General features: G+C 44.7%; 1 protein-coding gene across 1 annotated transcript in view; it reads right to left on the bottom strand.

Moving 5' to 3' along the window:
• Positions 1-1,448: 1,448 nt before the first annotated feature.
• Tmtc4 (transmembrane O-mannosyltransferase targeting cadherins 4) overlaps positions 1,449-10,165 on the bottom strand; it is a 57,801-nt gene continuing 49,084 nt past the window's right edge. The window contains exons 15-18 of the mRNA XM_038310579.1: positions 8,442-8,556; positions 7,204-7,316; positions 3,825-3,894; positions 1,449-2,678 (exon numbers count right to left, since the gene is read on the bottom strand). Of these exons, the coding sequence (XP_038166507.1) occupies positions 2,530-2,678; positions 3,825-3,894; positions 7,204-7,316; positions 8,442-8,556 (447 nt within the window). The 3' untranslated portion in view covers positions 1,449-2,529. The remainder of the gene's footprint in view (positions 2,679-3,824; positions 3,895-7,203; positions 7,317-8,441; positions 8,557-10,165) is intronic.

Raw genomic sequence — 10,165 nt, 5'->3', positions numbered from 1 at the left:
TTTTGGGGCCATTTAGAGCAATGTCTGAAACATAACACTTTCTTTGCTGATAAAGCTCAACTACTATAAAGTACAACTGCTGGTCTAAAAGTCTACGCAGCTGTCCCCAGAAGGTGAGTGCAGATGTTTCCATCCCTGCTGGTTGTGGTCTACAGTACACAGAATTACTATACCCTTAGGCTCCCATTTGGTCATCAACTTGACTGGCTCTGTATCCAGCTAAGAGGCAAACCTCTGAGTGTACCGGTGAGCCATCTCCTTGATTAGGCTCCATGAAGTGGGTTGACCCATCCTAAATGTGGGGCCAGTGTCCTCAGCAGCCCAGGTCCAAAGGAAAAGCCTTTTGTTTGTTGCCTTTGCACCTCACTGGTGAGTTCATCTGCTCTGTCGCTGCCACTGCTGCTGCCGTCCTTCGCTGACACTAGAACCCACTTTCGTTAGTTTTATAATGTGGATTTAGACCAGTGGTTCTCTAGGAACTCTCCTGGCCTTCAGTGTAAGATTGGGACTGCTGAGGACCAGGGTTGTGGACCAAACAGCAACAGTTCTGAACCTCTCTATTGTAAAGACAGCCATTGGACAACACAGAAAGTACTGTGTAAGCGAATCTAGTAACAGTTTTTATAATCACACACACACACATACACACACACACACACACACACACACACACACACACACACACACACACACACAGGTTCTGTCCCTCTAGAGAGCCCCTGACTAAAAGACATGTCATTTTTATTTTTAAACTTTCAGACAGGGTCTCACTAAGTTACCCAATGTGGTCCTAAATTTATTCAGTAATCTACGCAGGCCTTGCATTTGTGATCCTCCTGAGGAGATGGGATTATAGGTATATACCACCAGGCCTGGCTCCTGTCTGCACTGATTCTTCCGCTTGCTTTTAATTAAAAATGAAAGCTGTATTTTAGAAGTGAGTATAGAGAATAAAATCTAACATTATGGATCTGCACATCCGTTATTTGAACTTCAGCAACTTCATTATATAAATCTATAAAACAGGCCTGTGATGGTTAATTTTGATTGTAAACTTGACTAAATTCTGAGCCGCCTGGAGCAAAACCTTTGTGCTAGGAAGGGTGTTTTCAGAGGTTTAGTGGAGCCCAAAACTGAGCCTTGAAACTGTTAGCTGAAATAAGCGCTTCCACCCTTACACCGTTGGGTGTTTTATCACAGTGGTGGGCAAGGAGTGGGCCCTAGAACTATCCACCAGCCATACACAGGAGACCCGACTCCACCGTAAGGAGAGAGAGATAGTGGGCCCTAGAACTATCCACCAGCCATACACAGGAGACCTGACTCCACCGTAAGGGGGGACAGTGGGCCCTAGAACTATCCACCAGCCATACACAGGAGACCCGACTCCACTGTAAGGAGAGGGGGAAAAAAACAGTCATCACTAAGAAGAAACTATGACAGCTGCATGCCAGTTTGTGTGATAATTTTACTGTAGTAGAAATTACAGAGATTGCATAAATTATTAGGTCAACAGTATCTAAAGAACAAACCAAGTAAACAAATTGTTGAGATCTAATAAGACAATGAAAAACAACTCAGCTTTTAAGACCACACAACCAGAACTATGACTTCTTTTGTAAGAAAATTTACCCCTTTTTTGCATTTTCTGGATATAGTAATGTCTGTAGGTACATTATGTGAAATGGAAACCCACTTCACAGGTAAAAACATGAAAACACAATGTACATAAACATGTAGCCCTCTGAACACTGGACAGAACAGAAACCAAGATGTCAGGGTACCTGCCTTTGCCTAAGCATGGCAGGAGTACTCTACCCAATGGCAGCTTTCTGTAGAATATTATCCTGTGTGCTAACATCATACACATAGGAACGCATACCCTCCAAGTGTCAATATCTTCCTATGAAAGAAAAAAATATACAGATATACCAGATGTTAAAAATTCCCCTTCTTCATTCAATTATTTATCCTGTTCAACACAAAAAGTGAATGATTTCTTACAAACACCAAGTTATACTGTTGCAAGAGACTTTAAAAAACCCTAAATCTTAATTTACTCTTTCTTGTCATTAAATAAACATGCTAATATACAGATACATTTGATGCTTGTGTAAATTGTGGGAGTCAGCCATGTCTAGGTCACTCCAGCTCATCATGAGAGTCATTTACCCCAAATGCAGGTTTAACACGAGCAAAGGTTGCTCAAGATAACTTTTTCTCCTTTTTCTGTTTAGTTTAAAAAGAAAAAAAGGGCTTCATTTTTGGGATTTTAGAATTACATTTGGGTGGTCTGAAAAAATACATTTTCAATGCAAAAATGCTATTAAGCATTCGGGAGTATATTGCTGGTGCTATAATCTTTTTGCATGTATTTGTTTATATAGAAAAAGTAACAGTAGAGTAAACAAAAGGTCTGAGAACTTTAAATGGCTAAACACAAACGCACAATCTGAACCGAGGCCTCATGCACACATGCACACGTGCACACGTGTGCACACACACACATACTCCAAACATGGGGGAAGATCACACATCTTTCTTCTGCATTTGTTCGAGCTTTCTTCTTAGAAGACTGTAATTCTCCTTGGTGCCTGCCGCCACGGGGTCGAGCTGCAAGGAGATCTCATAGTGTTTCTTGGCCGAGCTGAGATGTCCCCAGCGATGGTAGAGCACAGCTGAAATAGCAGGACATGAATTTGGTTGGAAGCGCTTCTGACTGACTTGCAAGATTCCCAAACACACGCACAAAGAGCTATTGTGGAGCCTTTACAGAAAGCAGCGTTTAAAAAATATTGTTTGTACTGTAAGCTTTATTTATTGTAATCACACACCCTGGGGAGCAGCCCCTGGGCCCCTGCCTGTTACTCATGGGGCTCGTCTTATTATTAGATAGGATTCACGTGCTTCCAGAGATGTTATTACAAAAAGAAGGGTCGGGATGGTCTCAATGGTGCTATGAAACATCTAGCTTGTCAGCACTGCACCGAGCTTGGGCCATGTCAAAGTCTTATTATTTCTTTCTCTATAAAGAAACCCACAGTTTGTTTTCTTAGCTTTATTTATTTTTATTTTATGGGTATGAGTATATTGCCTGCAGGTATGTAAGTGTACTACATGCATTCGCTGCCTGGTGCCTATGGAAACCAGAAAATGTCAGGTTCTCTGGAATAGGAGTTTCAGATGGTTATGAGCCTCCACATGGGTACTAGGACCCAAATTTGAGTCCTCTGCAAGAGTAGCCAGCGTGCTTAACTCTGAGCTGTCTCTATAATCCCAGACTTTTAAGTGAAGATTCCCATACACCTTTTGGTGAAATAATACCCGTGCTTCTAGGTGGAAATTGGGGCTCTCATATCAGAATCAGACTGTAAAGTGATGTTACAATAAAGCAAATCTTCAGGATCCTAAACCAGATTGATATGAGCAATGCTTCTCGTGAGGCACGGGAGCAGGAATGCAGGTATAAGAAATGCTTCTCGTGAGGCACGGGAGCAGGAATGCAGGTATAAGAAATGCTTCTCGTGAGGCACGGGAACAGGAATGCAGGTATAAGAAATGCTTCTCGTGAGGCACGGGAGCAGGAATGCAGGTATAAGAAATGCTTCTCGTGAGGCACGGGACCTTGAATGCAGGGCTCCCAGCATGCCAGGCAAGCACTCTTGCCTGGAGTTGTGCGGAGTTCCATCACCAGCCCATTTAATAAAACTTTAAGACTGGGTCAATACAGGTTAAGTTACAAAAATTACTTTTGAAAAAAAGAAAGATCTTGTTGATATAAAATAACAGAATTTAAATAAAATTCAAATGGAAAACTTTCTTACCCAAATTACCATGGTAACTTGCAACATTTGGATTTGCTTTAATTGCCTTGAGGAATAAAGCTTCAGACTCCTAAAAAAAATAAAATATACACAAAAGGTATTATGTACAAAGCAAAAAAAAAAATCATCTTATCTTCCAGCATTACTGTCTTCTATCACCAGCTGGTTTTGTAGAGAACCCAGGTTGGATTCCAAGCACTCACATAGCTTCTCATACCATCTATAACTCCAGTGCCAGAGGACATGATACCTTCTGGTCTCCATGGGCACTGCACACATGTGGTGCACAGACACACATACAGGCAGAACACTCATACACATAAAATAAAAAGGTTAAAAAAAATTTAAAGTATCTTTTTAAGGAGAAGCATCAGCTGGGTATAGTGTGCACACCTGCACTTAGGAGGCTAGGAGGGAAGAGAGCCAACCTGGGCTACATAACAAAACACAGCAGGATTCAGTCTATTAAACAAACAGGTATAAATAAATTTTTTAAAAATCAAATAAATTAGGTTGAACCTGCATGAGAAAAACCAAAGAATTCTTTACATGTGCCACACATGACCAGTCTCTCATTGTGATGTGCTCTTGAACTCCAAGGCAGTGGAGACAGCAATGCAGAAAGGGAGGCTGGGAAGGACCACAAGTGAGAGCTGAATATCACTTCTGCCCTCCCACACTGGCCCAGAATTAGCAACTCACATAGATTTTAATAGGTTTAAAATGATTCGTAGAGAGCCACGTAATGATCATTAAACTCATCTTTTGTAGACACGTATTTACCATTCAGGAGAGACAAATCCACCCCTGCGCATGTCCATTCTTTGGTAGGCATGGATTTACCATTCAGGAGACAAATCCACCCCTGCGCATGTCCATTCTTTGGTAGGCATGATTTACCATTCAGGAAAGACAAATCCACCCCTGCGCATGTCCATCCTTTGGTAGGCATGATTTACCATTCAGGAGACAAATTCCTGCACATGTCCTATCAAGAGGCCAGAAGTCAAGCAGACTGCTATCTTCACTTTACACAAGAACAGACTGAGACCTGGGCAGATGAGCTGCTGCTAGGTTCAAGGGCTCTTGAATGAGCGCTAGGACCACTCGATACAACAGACACATTTTCTGTGCACCCAAGTTGCTAGCAGGCTGCTAGCCTGCATCCTGATGCCGATGAGAAATTTGTTTGGTCATTTCGTGACTACGAGCCCAAGGACCCTAATCTGTATCTTAGCACCCACGCAAAGGCTGACATACTGCTAGGGAGGCAGAGGCAGGAGGGCTCCCGAGTCTCTGGCCGAATCGGCAAACTCCAGGTTCAGCTCAGAGTCTCGAAGAATAAGGTGGACAGCCACTGAGGAGGATACCTTGCATCAGCCTCTGGCTCCAGTCACACACGCATGTGCAAGCCAACACACACACGCCCCAAGTAAGAGAAAATCAACAAAGTGCATAAACGACAAATAAGTTGTCCAGAAAGCAGACTCCCAATCCGTGGGCTAGACGATGAGCCTTCCCCAATCCTGTAAGTCACCACCATCCCCACCTCCCTTGCCCTACTGTGTCTGCCCAGGGCTTTGTCAGGAGACAGCCAACAAAGAGCAGGACAGGGCATCCTGCAGGCCAAGAACAAAAGGTCCTCTTTTCATTATGACAGAAAAGCTACACAGATGTTTACATTCTAAATCTTTAACTTAAAAGAAAAGTATCAAATGCTGGCCCTTGGCTGGCTGACCTCATTATGCTCCCTGCTGGTAGCTACCCAAGAGCTCAAAATGAGCTCCTTATTTCAGATTTCACCTTATTTCCTTATCATAGGCTCAGCACTCTGGCCTTGCCCATTAGATGAAAAATGCGTGAAGACAAGGGCAACTAACGGCTCCACTCTGCTATATGGAGTATTTGCTACTAATTGGGGTGGGGCATGTGAACAGGAAGCCAATGAAGCCTGGGTGCAATTCCTATAACAGAAATTGTACATTACAGGCTGTAGAATAAAAGGAAAAAAGTGAATACAATAGTTACAGAACTGGCATCCCGAAGAAAGCTTGCTGTCGCTGGGTCAGTGGGGGACCAAGTCTCCCGACTTGTCCCTGCTGACAACCACACCCCTTCCCCCATGTAGACATACAAAAAAGAATAGAGCATCTCCAAAAGCCAACTTTTAGGACAAAAGCTAGAACTAAAAATGTATAGTGAAACCTAAATGCACCAACATTCAGAAAGGATAGAAACACATGAAACAGCTTACAAAAATTTAGAACAATATTGATGTCTAATGAACACAAGGCAATGACAATAGAGGAGTATTAATTAATGCATTAGTAGAGTTCTCTAAAAGGAAAAATTGCTACTGTTAGGCCTTGAATCATATCCATGGCCTTAGGATAACATATGGTTGTTAAACTTCTGAAATAAAGTTCAGAATAAAATATTAATATAAAATACTAGTAAAATATTAAAGTATTTTAAGTAATATCTATCAGCTCACAATCCTAAAATAATTCTCCCACCAAAAGTCATGCGACTGCTTCTCAAAGTACCTCCAAGGCTTTCTGTGTGGGCTGCCCAGGATGCTAGTCAGGAATAAATATCCAAACTTGACCTGCTATAGGCTGATTCTCCTGGGGAGGAATCTGTGTTAACAAGCTCCCTCAACGATTCCGAGGCGTAAAGTAAGAGTGTGGGGCCAGCAGGGAATGGACCCACAGTTCCCTGAAGTACAGAGGGAGTGAGGCCCAGCCAACCACTTAGCACTCTTGTAAACCTGAGTGGAAGAGGTGTGTGTGTGTGTGTGTGTGTGTGCACACATGTCCACCAAAGTGAGTGTGTGTATTTGTGGGGCTGGAGGTCAAGTCCAGGATCTCATACCTCCTAGGCAAGTCCTCCTCCATGGAGCTACCTCTCAGTGCCAGACTCAAGACCTTGTGGTTTTCAGTGGTCAAAAAGTTCTAGGACCTTGCTGATGAGATGTAATTCAGGAGAGGAGAAAGCTTGGCAGCAGTGGGAACTAGCTACATAAAATACAAAACACAGTACCCATAGACAACCCTACTACCCCTCCCTACTGCAAGGGACAGGGTCAGACTCTCCATGCAAAGGGGGAGGGGACATCATGGGAGGAGCGAACCAGCCGTATAGTACAGGACAGACCAGCCCCTCTCCTAGTTAAGGTCTGTTCCCTCTCCACAAGGAACAGGCCTGTTTCTGATGAGAAAGGGCACTGGGCTTGACCCCATATGTCTGTCTGTTGGGCAACTAATCTGACCAAGAGATCCCCTGGTGTTCCTCTAGCCTAACTCTCGATGGAACTGGGCATAAGAAACACTGCTGGCTCCTGTCAGCTGCAGGACATCCAGGCCTGTGGTTTACGCACCTTGTATTTCTGGGATTTCCCCAGCACGTTTGCCAAGGAGAACATAAGAGAGTGATCATTAGGAATTAATCCCAGAGCCTCTCTTCCGACTGCTTCAGCCTGGGCCAAATTACCTGTGAGGAGAAATGAAAATCACACTGATATTATATTTGTGTCTTCATCTCTTACATGCATTATACGCGATCACGAAAAACACTGCTTGAAAAGATCCAAGCAGAGCGTGTGAAGATCATCACCACCTACTGAGAGGAAGAGCCCTGGCAACTCAACACAATTCTGACAGAAGAGGCAAATGCCTTTCTGGGACATTTCAGAAAGCCAAGTTTACACCCCCGATATAAGTTATACAGTGATTTTCATCACATCGTGTTAAGATATGTCAGGAGAAACTTCATTTTCTAGAAAGATGGACGTTAGTATGATTGTGTCAGGGTGTTGCATGCACATGGCCAGAAGTCAGTACCAGGTGTCTTCAAGCTCTCTACCTCACTTTCTGAGATGGGGCAGGGTCTCTCACTGAACCTGGAGCTCACTAACTGGGTTAGTCCAGCTGGTTACTGAGTCCTCAGGGATCCTCCTGTCTCCACCTCCCCAGTGCTGGGGTTACAGGTGTCTGCCATCATGCCTAGGCTTTTTGTGTGGGTGCACAGGGTAGAACTTAGGTCCTTATGAAACATTTTACTGATTGAGCCATCTCACTTGCCCCTGTAAAACCGGATTGATTTTCTTCCTCTTCTTCCTGCCTCTCCCTTCTTTCCTGGCTGGCCTTAAACTCAGAGATCTGCCTGCCTCTGCCTCCCAAGTGCTAAGATTAAAGGTGGGTCCCGCCATGCCCATCTTATTATCTATTGATTTGAGAATTTTTAAATGGTCTAATTTAACTTTACTTTATATGCACTCGTATGAAGGCAGGTGTGAGCTGCCACGTGGGTGCTGGGAATTGAACCCGGGTCCTCTGGAAGAGCAGTCACTGCTCCTAACTGCTGAGCCATCTCTCCAGCCCTGTTTCATTTATTTTTTTAAGCTGAAGGAATAGCACTAGTCTATGTGCCATTAGCCTGTGGAGGTGGCACTGGCTTACATGCCCCGAGCAGCCCGTGTGTTTGACGCAGGCTTACGTACCCCGAGCAGCCCGTGTGTTTGACGCAGGCTTAGGTGCCCCGAGCAGCCCGTGTGTTTGACGTGGGCCCTTGGTCGGCCCACAAGACTGGGACCCCCATCACCGCTCCCCTCTGCACCTGTGTTGTCCAGGAGTATGATCATGTTGTTCCACGCCAGGCTGTGCTCCGGCTTCAGCACGGTGGCATTTCTCCATGCGTTCAATGCATCCACGTGGCGATTTAGGTCTGCATACTGAAAACAAAATATCCCCCAGAGTCAGTACTCTAACCCTTCTGTCTTCTTCCCATTCTACAATATTATCAACAAAGTCCCACAGAACGAACAGGAGCCCCCACTTTATCTCCACTCACAGAACTTCTCGTCTTTTCTATCAACCCATGTACTTGAAAAAAGAGTCCCAGTGAAGTAGATGCTGCTACAACCCCCTTTACAGATGCAACAACTGAGATAACAGGGAATCAAGAGACTCGCTTAGCCACACAGACAGAGATGGAAGGCCAGGGGTTAGAACGAGGTGAACTGGGTCCTGAGCCAAGAAGCCTAACTGTAGAACCCAGTATTTGCTGATCACAGTTACGAAGTCACATTTCAAGCTACTGGGAAATGCTGCTATTCTTCTTTTCCTGAAAGGCCCCTATAGTCCGTCTTTGATAAAGTATTATTTGGAATAGTAAACGAGGATTTTATGTTACTAGATAGTTGTAGTGGGCTGGGGAGATGGCTCCATGGGCCAAGCACTTACATCTTCAGAACTCACATCAAAACCAAGCCTGTTGGTGCACACATGCAATTCCAGAGCAAGGCAGGGGACAGAGAAAAGCACACCCCAGGAGCTACTAGCCAGCTCATCTAGTTGAAATGGCAACAAGGTCTTAAACGGTCAGAGACCCTGCCTCAAAAATAAAGAGGAGAGCCACAGAGGAAGATATCCAAAATTGATCTTTGGCCTCCATATATAGACACACAGGTTCATTTCTCTCCTCCCCTCTGCTCTCCTCTCCTTTGCTCTCTCCCTCTCCCCTCCCCTCCCCTTCTCTCTCCCCCACCCCTCACTCCCTCTTCACTCTCTCTCTCCCTCCCCCTCCCCTTCTCTCTCCCCCACCTTCACTCTCCTCCTTCCCTCTCTCCTTCCTTCCCCTTCTTTCTTCTTCCCTCTCCCTCACCTTTTCTCTCCCCCACCTTCACTCTCCTCCTTCCCTCTCTCCTTCCTTCCCCTTCTTTCTTCTTCCCTCTCCCTCACCTTTTCTCTCTCCCACCTATACTCTCCTCTCCCTCCCCCCCTTGCCTCTCTTTCACCCCCCACAGAAATGGCAGATGGGGGGGACAAGAGTGTCCCCCTGACACACACACACCGTAGAAGTGGTAGATGGGGGGCGGGGGAATAAGAATGCAAATGTGTGCTATACACCTAAGAGTGCAAATGTGTGCTATACACCTAATCTGCTTGTGAGGAGGGGTGAGAAACCTCTTATGAACATCTAAACTCGGGATAAAAATATGAGCCATTCAGATATGTTCTGTAAACTCCTTGGAAAAGACCCACATAACAATGTAAACCCCCTCAGCAGTTTGGATCCTCTTTGCCTGTTTTAGAAGAAGAGAATTGTCTTTGCACCTGTGAGCACCTGCACGTGGGGGCCCAAGTACATCTCATTTGGATGTACGCCTTCCCTGGAACTCTGCCCAAGTTCAGATGACAGAAATCTATGGCAGCTCAGGTTATTATTTCTTTCCCACAACAGAAATATTCTGACTTGTTCTATGGCCCACGCAACAAACAGGCGATGAAAGGTTAATGAATTATGAAAACATTTACAAATATCTTTTGTTTGTTAAAGAT

The sequence above is a fragment of the Arvicola amphibius genome, chromosome 13 (genome assembly GCF_903992535.2).
Source record: "Arvicola amphibius chromosome 13, mArvAmp1.2, whole genome shotgun sequence".
Lineage (NCBI taxonomy): Eukaryota > Metazoa > Chordata > Mammalia > Rodentia > Cricetidae > Arvicola > Arvicola amphibius.
This window is presented reverse-complemented; position numbering and strand designations above follow the sequence as displayed.